Genomic DNA, 11293 nt, shown 5'->3' with positions numbered 1-11293 from the left:
GACGCAGAAGGCGAAGGCTTTGACGAAGAAGACACATCCGATCTCGGCCGTGCTCGCAAACACTTTGCAGGAGGAGCCGATGTCGAGGAGGAATACTCGGACGAAGAAGAAGGCTCCTTCGATGAGGAAGAACAGGACGGAGACGACGAAGAGGACCTAGAGGGCGAGGATGATGAGGATGAAGACGGGGAAGACTACAGTTCCGGTTACGATGAAGACGAAGATGACGGTGCTGCACCACAGCACCATCAGAACCGTCACGGCGCCTACCCTCTCCCTGCGCCGAACCCTGCTTTGCTCGTTGTCGGAGGGACGCAGGAGGAGGCGATTGAACTCAGTGATTGAGAGGAACTGCAGTTTTGTGGACGATTCCCAAAGCAAGCAGGAGAACACGCGAGGGAGGACTTGGAGTCACCCATGCTGGACGACGCAGCCCTGTCCGAACGATTTTTGGAGTGACTGTATCTGTAGATGTAATGATATTTTACTCGGCAAGTTGCGCCGAAAGCAACATCGTTGTCAGCGTGTGAACTGTGCGTTTGGAATGCCTGACGTTTCCCTTTGGCGAACTTCAATTTCTGGTGAAATTGGGTAATGCCATCATTGGCACTGGTTTTCATTCGGCTTGCTGCTGCGACTGACGTCCCTTGAACGATGTGCCGCCTGTGTAAAACGCGCCTCGGCCCGCAGAATCCGAACGCCAACAACACCAGACGAACCCTGGCGACCGACTGGCGTGATGCAGCTGCACATCATTATCGTCAAGGAATTCATACTTGCGATGGGACTACTGCGAGGCACCGCTTTTGTCTAGTCAGCGAGATGCAAGACGTTCGAATGGGTGCATTATATATGTTTGAAGGATCGTAGCGATTGTGTACGACTTGATGAGATAATACCATCTGCTTATGACAGCGGATAACACAAGAGTCGCAATAACAACGGTCTGTTTACCTTTCGTCAATGAAACCGCTGCCCCGCACTCAACCAATTACTTCATCGTTGTTTACATGTCCCGTGATACATACCTACTTTCATGCATATGATACGATGCGAGTATGTTTTGAACATCACTTTGCTAGATTGCCTCTCGTTGTACGCGACCTCGTCTTTAACGCGTGTCCCAGCGACCGTGACCACCGCACACGTCACCCGAACGCGACTTGCGCGACAGCGCACTCGCGCACAAGATGTTGAATTGGCTCTCAAACCCGCGGTCGAGCGAAGCGAGTATTGGTGAGTCTCGACGAGCCCATAGTGTATCAATAGCCACATCCTGATCGAGCAGTAGACCCCGACGCGACGGGACTCTTCGAACCACCGCAGACGCCGGCGCCCGTCTTCGCAGTACGCGCATTCCGGACTGCCATCTTCGGCACACCTCAGACGAACCACAACAAGCCACGAAGACACTCGGCAAACGAGAATGCCCGTCCGCGACAGGTTGATCTTCGCGCGAACCGACCGGCGGCGACTGTACGGACGGCCAGCGATACGAACGTCCTGAAGGATGTCAACGGCGTGGACGCCGAGCCGCCAGTATCGCCGACGAAAGGCATCCTTATGACACCTGGCACAGCAGCGGCGCGTAGGAAGACTGTTTCGTTTGGCGATGGCGTCGTGGATAATGAGGTCAAACAAACTTCACGGACCGGTCTGCCGGATGATTATCCTGGAAAGTTTCCGAGCCCATGGGTGAAGTCGACTTTAGGAGCTAGTGACGACGACGAGCCCGTGGAGAGAAGCAAAGGTCGCAGCAAAGTGACAGAGGCACTTGAGCAAGCCCGAGAAGGATCTGCGAAGCGCAACGCCAAGCAGCAGGCCAAACAGTCAAAAGGAAACACGGCAGTCGAGGTCACATCTGACCTGACCAACCCCGAGTCCGAGTCAGGACAATACTGGAAGCAAGAGTATGACATCTATCGCGAGAGGACGACACGCGAAGTGAGGAAGCTGGTGCTGAAACAGAAGGCGGCGAAGAGTTTCGCAAGAGATAAGGACATGCAATGTACCGAGCTCGCGGAGCAGTTGCGACAGGAGAAGAGGAAGGTAGAACGTCTTGAAAAGAGAGCGGCAGAGCTGGAAGCTGAGCTGAGGGAATACAAAGAACGAACTGCAATAAGCCAGCCTTCTGTCGAAGTCTCCCGACGACATAACGACTTCAGGCCAACAGACCCGCAACCGGTTTACTCGCGCTCCTATGAAGACCATCAGAGCTACATCCGTGAGACCGGGCAAGACTCCGCTCTATTCACAAGCTATCCTGCCGATGCTGATAAGTCAACAACCCACCTCCCTCCGAAATCACGTCCCAGGCCAACCAGCACTCAACCTCGCCTCCAAAGCCAAGCCTGGACCACCTCGAACCCCAATATCGAGCGAAGCAAGGCAGGAGCCCCATCATCACATCTCAGCGGTCGGGCCGTCACCAGCGGCACCGGAGTCACGCCTCTCCCAGGACTCGGCACAACTTCACAAACACAAGAAGTATATTCATCTATAACCACCACCAATCTCCGCGGCGCACCAATCGAGCCCTACGCTCTCCCGACCGCCCGTCAAGACTCCGCCTTCCCTTCCCCCGAGCTCTCCACCTCCAATCATCTCCCCATCAATGGACACAACAACAACACGAAATCTGGCGCAGAAGCCCCACAGACCAGTCTCAACGCGAAAGAGAATCTCCCGCCGACGGTAAGAGTAAATGGACCCCGTGATGAGATTACGTCCTTGCCTGCGATGTCGGCGACGTCTTCGAACAATAAGCGGATTGTGAGCAAGAGTGGGCAGGTTGTGGGTGCGGATCGGCTGGCGGCGGCGAAGGCGAGGTTGCAGGCCAGGGGACGTAATGTGTCTTGATGCGCTGTGACGCTGGAGTCTTTTGGAGGAGGACTCGGTGGTCGACGAAGACAGATTGGTGCGTTCGCTGTTTGATTTTGTTGTGGTGTTACCTTACTGCGTTGCGTGTGCGTATACCCATTCATTGTTTATTCATTTTGATAGTGGAGGAAGATAGGCGAGAAGGAAGATCAGCGGAATTCATGCACGTCATCTTCATCACATGTGTTTGAGCACGATCGATGAGCAGGGAACAATCTTTCCAGACCAAAAATTCTCGATTCAACGAATTGAAGAACTGCAGATATGGAGACGGCCGCCAGCAATCCTCCTCCCTCAAAGGCGATGCGTACAAGCCGCGATGGCTGTGCACGCAAGCCGGTGTTAGAGCAGACGAATAGACCGACCGACGACCGATCATTTCCCGAGTAAAACGCCCCGTCTAACAACCATTCACGTTTCCTTGCACAATTCGTGAAATGGCGATGACCCATGCCCTCCATTCCCATCCAACCCTCATCAAGTCGTCATGCATAAAACATTTCCGCGTGCCCAAAGTGTGGTCGACAAGGCGCTGTCAGGCATGGTGGTCCTTCCTTCAGCGCGGAGCTTGTGTATGGCCTTTAAGTTTGAAATTGGTCGCGTGACTGGATGATTATTGCGAAAGGGAATTCGTCATGGTCGTTCATCTGAAGTCGGCGAGTTGTTTATTTGCTGAGCATCATGTCAGTACGTTGTTGATCCGGAGTTGCCCCTTGGATGTAGAGGATGCTGCATCGGCAATTGGAAACTCACCTGCGGGCCCTAGTCTTTCTTCTCTTACGCTTCAGGCGGCGAACTCGCTTCTTCCTCCACTTGGCTCTCATCTTGGCTAGCTGACTATGGGTTGAATTGTTAGTATTTCGCAGTGGCAATCATCGCGGATCACCATCGAGCGACGTACCTTTGCCTAGGATGAGAATGATGTTGGATGATCAAAGCAGAATCTCAAGCTCCAACTGTGAATTGACGATGTAGTGGGTGCGAGCGTGCACAGACACTTTCTTGGCGGGCTGGGTCTTGGCGAAGCGTCATCGGCAATCACGTGGGAGACAAGTGAATTCGAGGGTCCTTGGAATTTGACGCGTTATCGATTGCGATGGTCGACTCGCAGACGCGTTATTTATTTCTGGTCACGATTCTACATGCGCGATATTTCCACGCAGAGCACGACGATCATCTCGGCGGACATGTCTATCTCGCAGGCATCCATTGTGAACCCGGTAGGATATTTCGTGTTTCATGACGCAAACATATGTCGATCAGCGGAAGTAGACACTCCAAGCATATCTTCCCGGCCTCGTCTAGTCTGGCCAAGAGAAGAAATCGACATAGGCCGAGATGTCGTCGAAGATATCCTAGGCATCACAGCGAAAGCCGTTTCAAAACATCACACACGCGTGCGCTGTGTCATGTACGAGGATGACGTCCAACAGTGCGTGCCGCCAATGGTATCTGTTCAAGTCTTGTCGTCAAACGGCATCATGTTTACTCATGCGGGTCTCGGCAAGGGCTCAGCAGCAGTTTCAGTGAAGCCCGGCGACGAAGATGTCCTGTTGAGCGATGGTGATAGCTTGCAACTGACTCGGCGGATCTCCCTCACGTATCGATGTAGCGGTTACTACCCGTCGAAGAATCTCCCACACAGTAAGCTTCGTCAAGCGGAGATGCAACGCTTCGCAAATCGATTCGTCGTCACGAATCGAATGCTGGGATTAGGTGGGTTCGCAGGTGTCTACCTCGCGACCAATGTCAATAGTCACAAACAACTCGCCTGTAAGATTGTGAGGAACGCTCCGGAGCAAGCGACCGCATCGGATGCAAGCGAGCAAATAGTAAACATGACACTGCTCCGACGGAAACGCGAGATGCTCGCGAGGGAGTACACTGTGCTTAAGAATCTCAGCCATCCGAACATCATCCACGTAGAAAAGGTATTCTGCAGCACGAGCAACATTTACATCTTTCAAGAGCTCGTCACAGGTGGGGATCTGCTTTCGTATATTGAATTGCGTGCTCCCCTCATCGAGGCCCACGCTGCGATGATAACGAAGCAATTGCTTGAAGCAGTCAATTATTTGCATAACAACAAGATCGTGCATCGTGATGTTAAGCCCGAGAATGTCCTGATGACCTCGTCGAGGCACGGCGCAAGGATCGTGCTGACAGACTTCGGCCAAGCACGCTTTCTCGACAATGGCCGAGCGAGGCAGGACGGGCGACTTGCTCGCATGCAATCTGCTGCCGGAACATGTGGGTATATTGCACCGTAAGTGATTGTTGTGTGTTTCATATGTCCTTCATTGCCTGAGAGCTCATCATATTGACAATTCAGCGAACTTTACCGAGCCATGACGCTTCCGTACAAAGACAACATAGGCTACAGCAAAGCCGTGGACATCTGGTCTATAGGCTGCATCGTGCGTGTACTCATCTCCTCTGATCCCGTCGTCCCCGGGCAAGAGCTACAGAAACATGATGCATCTCGCAAGTCCGGGTATGGAGCCTACGTCGCCTTCCTCAGTGGGAACGAAGCATGGAGTCGCATCAGCGAGGCGGCAAGATCGTTTATCAGGGGCTGTCTGACAATCGATGAAATGGCACGGTTGACTGCTTCCGCTGCCCTACAGCACGAATGGTTCACCCACGAGGAGTACCGCGAAGAATTCGATGCCGCCTACCAGCGTGCCATCCAAGGCTGGCGACCTCGGCAGCGAGGCAAAGGTGAGCTACTGGTGGAGACGCTCGATGGGTACGATCAACACAGTGCTCAAATTGGTCCCGCGCCGCTGCCACCAAAGCGACAGTCCGCATATGAGAATCGCTCACAGCTTTTCTCACAGAAGCGATTCTCCGCAAGACCTTCACAGAATACGGCATGTAGAGTGCAGAAGCCACTCCCGCGGGCGTCGGTGGTGATGAGAGTCGCTCGCAGTCCTTCGGGCAAAAAGCATCAGCAGCAGCAATAGCAACCGTGTCGCAATGCTGGCATTTTCGCATCGTCTATACCATCGCGATCATGGCGTCCATCTTGATGCTGGTGCGACGGATGTGAGCAAGATGACATCATGCCTCGTCTTTCTCTGTGTGACTGGCTTCGAGATCGACTGGTCTCCTGGGGTAGAGGAAATATTCGCAGTGCAGGGTAGTGATGAGTGCATGCCGCATATGCAAGGCATGCCGCATGGTCGTGAAGACAAATCCTTCAAACGCATGGCTTCTCCAATGATTTGGCAGGCCCCTCCCTTCGAGTGGTACGACGAAACAATCGCTTTCAAGACAAGAAAGATACAATGCGCATGTGATAAATAGCTACATACAAACTTGTTCCATAGAGCAGCAGTCAACCCATCTGTCGTCGGCTGACATACAGTACCATATGCAGAGCGACAATTCCTACAACACACGAACATGAAACGGGCCCCATGTTGCGACCCTCTCGGAAGAAGTCGTGATGTCCGCTCATCATTTCGACCCGTCGGGACGCCGCCAAAAAGCCTGGGCGTTGTACTGTACTGTACTGTACTGTAACTAATAACCGTCCCTTCCTCACCTTACCCGAACTTCCCGACCGTTTGTCTTTTGCGCGATTTCGACGCCCACCACATGGAGATCCATCCGTGCAGGTGACGATGACGACCAGCCCTATTTCGTGATTTTGCAACGGCAAGGGATGCTAGATGGTTCTTTCGGGAGTTTCGGCCCATTTCACTTTTCGGACGTTGGTCGCATCTTCATTTGATGTATTCACCGTCTACGGCGATACTCTGTTGTGTAGAAGAGAAGAGTATGGTCGTCGCCTTGTGATTCTGTATAGGAGATCCATAATGCGCAATTTCACTCGCGCCGAGTTGGTTTCAAAAAAGGGTTTGTGTATCGATTGCAGGGGAGCCCGAGTCACGGTTGGGAAATCCAAAACCCTGTCAGCAGCAGCGGCAGCAGCAGTAGTGATCGATGTGGAGCCGAGGGGCCGACTTGACACCAAGGGAGCATTGGTGGTGGCCCCGGTGGCCCTTTTCACGGATTGGACTCTAAATGGAGGAGGACATTGACTACCAAATTGCACGACAATGCATCCAGTACACATTCACACCCATGATTGCAACGCGAACACCTGGGAGAAGCGGCAGCATTGTGTGTTGTATATTGTATGACCCTCGTTCCGACTTCACGCGAGAAGAAGAAAAGCCCTTTCGACGGCCCGTTCGCTGCTGCCCGCCGTCCCTCGAGCCGACGACACACCAAAATGATGGCGATCGCGAGGACAAGGGTGAGTGGACGAAAGGGCCCAAACCCGGTCCAGTCAGGAAAACCACCCACAGGCCCGAATCATCACTCACACCCAATGATGGTGATGATGATGACTCCCCTGGCGGCCTTTTTTTCGTTCGTATGCAGACTCTCATGCAGAGCGAAGTGCGCCTCGGCTGTTCCGTAGTGACCAAACTGTTTCTTTTCTCTATTTGGTAGTGGTAGTTAGTGCAAGCTTCGGGGGGACTGGGTGGTTCTTTCAGGGCTCTTTTTTTTGTCTCGTGACAGTGAGGATGGAATGCCAGCTCCCTCGCTCTCTCTCTCTCACAAACCGCGGAGAGGGTCACACGTAATATAGCGCCATGAGGGAGGCGGATGGTATTTCCCAATGTTTTTCGCATGGACCACAGGCGATCTGTGTGGATGAAGAACGTTGTTTGGGAATTGTGGCCAGAAATACCATGTACAGTCATCATTTGTTGCTGTATCAAAAGGTCGAGTGGAGCAGGGTTCGGCGGCAATGACGCCCAAAGCCGCGCCTGGGTGGAATTCAATAATGTTAATACGGCCGAAGTATCCCGAGTCTTTCGGCACAGTCAGACAGTCAGACGTCGACGACGAGGGAGAGACCACCACAGTATTGTCCTGCATATACTGTGCTGTGCCGTGCTGTACTGTCATACTGTAGGAGTGGGTATGTGAGATCAAATCAGTCACTGTCCCTCAGGATAGCATTGACTCATTGGTCTCCTTCCTTTTCGCATTGGCTGAACGAACGAGTGACTCCATTGGAATGTAATACTGCAGTGTGTGGTGAAGTTATATAGTCATCGCGGGCCCCGCAAGACATTTCGTTCAACCACCACCACCACCACCACAAGACTCATCACGCGTCTCCCGCTCTCTCTTCCTCTCTCTCTACATCCTCACGCACTCACACGGTCTCTCAAAACGATCCTCCCTTTCCTCTCCACTCTCTGTACATACGACAATTCCACCACTAATACCAACTTCGATCTCAATCCACTCGCGATCCTCTCGTCTCTTCCAATTTCTCTCTCGGCGCTCCTCCTCCCGATTGTCCCCGCGCCACCACTCATCCTCCTACGACTCGTCCCGTCTTGCAAAACGGAAGAAAAGGACCCGGTGATTCCCTTTTTTTTTTGGGATTGCTCGTCAGAACAACTTCTCCCAATCACACATACACCATGGACTTCCAAGTCATCCGAAGAGAGCATCCGCAGCTCGACGCGACCCGCTTCATCAATGGCATCATCTCGCAGAGACCCGCCAAGATCGTCAACCAGAAACCATATCTCCCTCCACAAGACATGCCGAAAGCCAACAATTGGATTGTTCAGAAATTCGGCGGGACCAGTGTAGGAAAATTCCCTTTGAAAATTGCAGAGGACATTATATTGTAAGTTTGCTATTGAGACAATTGGTCCTGCATTCGGAATGAGAGTCATCCAATTCGCGGCGGGCTGCGCAGAAAAGAGAGAAATTGCGGCACCGCCTCGGCAAAGGCGCATAACCGTGCATTGGAAACACGCGGCAGAGACGGACCGCGAACCCCACCGATGCTCATACTCCGTCATTCACATCATATCTTCTCAACAAAGCCACCACAATGGTCTCATCCATCATGAATATCGTACTGAATACAGCAGAGCAGGCCTTAAACCGGGACACAGAATAGCCGTCGTCTGTTCCGCCCGAAGCTCCACCATCAAAAGCGAAGGCACCACCACCCGACTCGTCCGTGCGGCCCATGACGTTCTCGACCCGCATTCGAGTCAATTCCGCGAAATCGTCGAGACCATCCAAAACGACCACCTCCAGGCCGGCAAAGATGCCTGTAACATCTGGGGATCCGCCACGCACAGCGAGATCTACGAGGCCTACAGCAAGGCCGTCAATGCGGAATGTCAGACCTTGCTCAAAATCCTCGAGGCCGCGCAGTACCTCCGCGCCGTCACGGATCGAACGGAGGACATGGTCATCTCGGTCGGCGAAAAGCTGAGTTGTTTATACATGGCCGCGTTACTGCAGACGCGTGGGGTGCCTGCAGCATTTGTCGACCTCAGCGATGTGATCAGCCCGGCCATGGGCGAAAACCTGAATGAGACGTTCTATCAACAACTCGGCGAAGCCATCGCCAAAAAGATCGCAGCGCTAGGTCCGGACACGGTCCCCGTCATCACTGGATATTTCGGTTGCGTCCCAGGAGGTCTCCTGAAAGAGGTGGGACGAGGATACACCGATCTCTGCGCAGCGTTGACCGCCGTCGGTCTCAAAGCCCGCGAGCTTCAAATCTGGAAAGAAGTCGACGGAATCTTCACCGCCGACCCTCGGAAAGTGCCCACGGCGCGCCTCCTCGACAGCGTCACCCCCGCCGAAGCCGCCGAATTGACCTTCTACGGCTCCGAAGTTATCCACCCCTTCACCATGGACCAAGTCATCCGCGCCAGCATCCCGATCCGCATCAAGAACGTCATGAACCCCCGCGGGAACGGCACCATCGTGCGCCCGGACCCGACCGAAACGCCCGGCGTGATCAACAACCCACGCAAAGGCTTCTTCCGCAGCCGCAGCCTCAGCTACCTGCTCGCGAAATCGTCCGCCGCCGGGAAACAGCCCAAACGGCCCACGGCCGTGACCATCAAACGCGGCATCACGGTCCTCAACGTGCACAGCAAGAAGCGCACCCGCGCCCACGGCTTCCTCGCCTCCATCTTCCGCGTCCTCGACCAGTTCCACCTCTCCGTCGACCTCATCTCCTCCTCGGAAGTCCACGTATCCATGGCGCTGCACTCCGAGCGCAGCCTGCTCTCCTGCCTGCCGCACCCGGCCAGCCCGGGCTCGGCGCAGCGGGAGCCCGACGACCTGCACATCGAATCCGCCGCATTACAAGGCGCGGTCGACGCGCTGCAGGGCCTCGGCGACATCGACCTGCTCCCCAACATGGCCATCATCTCGCTCGTGGGCCGCCAGCTGCGCACCATGATCGGCATCTCCGGCAAGTTCTTCTCCACCCTCGGCGAGAACGGCGTCAACATCGAGATGATCTCCCAGGGCGCCAGCGAGATCAACATCTCCTGCGTCATCGCCGAGCGCGACACCGACCGCGCCCTGAACGTCGTCCACACCAACCTCTTCACGTTTCTGGAGTAGGGGCGATGCTGAATTACAGTAGGAGGGGATGGCGAGGGTGAGGGGTGAGGGGTGAGGGGTGAGGGGTGAGGAAATGGAGAACGGAGGAGGTATGGAAAGAATAGGACAAAATGGGAGGGTAGATGTCCTGCTCCGTCATCATTCTTTCCTCTCTTTTGGAGTTGATGGAGGGTGTGTTTTGACATGCCGAAAAAAGAATTAGAAGAGAGAGGGAGAGAAAGAGAGAAAGGAAAAGCTGAACGGCCAAAAAGCATAAACATTTCTATATTGGAAACCCCCTCGCATAGGTATGATGGATAGGGTCAAACCGAAATGAGAATAGATTCCTGTCACGTATCTTCATCTGTCTTCCCAGCCCCTCCGGCCACAGACTGGTCGTCCCCGAATTCCCTACCGTCGCGTCTGATGCTTCTCCTGATGTCTCTCGTTCACCGCATCGTGGCTCGCCTTGAGGTCGCGGACGTCCTTCGGGGCGGTGAGGAGCGCCGCCTTGGCGCTGCCCAGGGCCTGGCCGATGTTCACGCCGTCGCCGGACTGCATCGCGGTGCGGAGGTCCGCGGCGCCCCGGATCGCCAGGTAGCCGAACGCCGCCGGGTCCACGATCTTGCTCGCGGGCGTCTTGCCGAAGTAGTCGTCGGCCTTCCGGTCCGCCCAGGACTGGAGGAGCCAGCCCGTGAGGCCGGTGTACGTCGCGATCTTGAATGCGATCAGCGGGTTCCGCTGCATCGGCAGCCGCTGGAGCACCTGCTTCCCGAGCTGGCCCACGCTGGCGATCACGGCGTACTTGACCATCGCGGTCTGGCCGAGGTCCGCAGGCGTGATGTTGTCCGCGAGGCGGCCGAGGAAGCCGTCGTCGGGCCCGGCGCGGTACATCGGGCTGGTCAATCGCCTGTGGGTCGGCGCCAGGGCGAGATCGAGGTGACCGACTGCCCTCGAGCTCGCCATCAGCGCGATGATGTAGATGGGGTTCCCGCCATTGAACATCTGCTGC

At 54.7% G+C, this 11293-nt stretch overlaps 4 protein-coding genes across 4 annotated transcripts; 3 read left to right on the top strand and 1 right to left on the bottom strand.

Moving 5' to 3' along the window:
• The first annotated feature begins 1046 nt into the window (after positions 1-1046).
• K489DRAFT_226162 (uncharacterized protein) lies at positions 1047-2944 on the top strand. The gene is made up of 2 exons (XM_033599772.1): positions 1047-1236; positions 1289-2944. Exons 1-2 carry the CDS (start codon positions 1191-1193, stop codon positions 2857-2859), a joined length of 1617 nt encoding a protein of 538 aa, XP_033460198.1. The 5' UTR covers positions 1047-1190; the 3' UTR covers positions 2860-2944.
• A 571-nt stretch (positions 2945-3515) lies between these two features.
• K489DRAFT_370735 (kinase-like protein) lies at positions 3516-5846 on the top strand (the record flags this gene model as incomplete). The annotated part of the gene is made up of 4 exons (XM_033603167.1): positions 3516-3567; positions 3669-3731; positions 3856-5146; positions 5213-5846. 4 exons carry the CDS (start codon positions 3516-3518, stop codon positions 5844-5846), a joined length of 2040 nt encoding a protein of 679 aa, XP_033460197.1.
• Positions 5847-6908: 1062 nt separating this feature from the next.
• Positions 6909-8095, bottom strand: K489DRAFT_225999 (uncharacterized protein). The gene has a single exon (XM_033599771.1). The coding sequence runs from the start codon at positions 7602-7604 to the stop codon at positions 6930-6932; it is 675 nt and encodes a 224-aa protein (XP_033460196.1). The 5' UTR covers positions 7605-8095; the 3' UTR covers positions 6909-6929.
• Positions 7854-10716, top strand: K489DRAFT_338998 (aspartate kinase). The gene is made up of 2 exons (XM_033602238.1): positions 7854-8548; positions 8799-10716. The coding sequence occupies exons 1-2, from the start codon at positions 8337-8339 to the stop codon at positions 10300-10302; spliced, it is 1716 nt and encodes a 571-aa protein (XP_033460195.1). The 5' UTR covers positions 7854-8336; the 3' UTR covers positions 10303-10716.
• The last annotated feature ends 577 nt before the right edge of the window (positions 10717-11293 follow it).

The sequence above is a fragment of the Dissoconium aciculare genome, assembly GCF_010015565.1.
Source record: "Dissoconium aciculare CBS 342.82 unplaced genomic scaffold K489scaffold_6, whole genome shotgun sequence".
Lineage (NCBI taxonomy): Eukaryota > Fungi > Ascomycota > Dothideomycetes > Mycosphaerellales > Dissoconiaceae > Dissoconium > Dissoconium aciculare.
The sequence above is the reverse complement of the archived record's forward strand: the minus strand, read 5'-3'. Positions and strand labels throughout refer to the sequence as shown.

Bases quoted from the DNA above. Each gene is read 5' to 3' on its own strand.
- K489DRAFT_226162 (XM_033599772.1), top strand. From the start codon at position 1,191: ATGTTGAATTGGCTCTCAAACCCGCGGTCGAGCGAAGCGAGTATTG. The intron at 1,237-1,288 runs GTGAGTCTCGAC...CTGATCGAGCAG, and splicing joins GTCGAGCGAAGCGAGTATTG to TAGACCCCGACGCGACGGGA.
- K489DRAFT_225999 (XM_033599771.1), bottom strand. From the start codon at position 7,604: ATGATGACTGTACATGGTATTTCTGGCCACAATTCCCAAACAACGTTC.
- K489DRAFT_338998 (XM_033602238.1), top strand. From the start codon at position 8,337: ATGGACTTCCAAGTCATCCGAAGAGAGCATCCGCAGCTCGACGCGACC. The intron at 8,549-8,798 runs GTAAGTTTGCTA...TGAATACAGCAG, and splicing joins ATTGCAGAGGACATTATATT to AGCAGGCCTTAAACCGGGAC.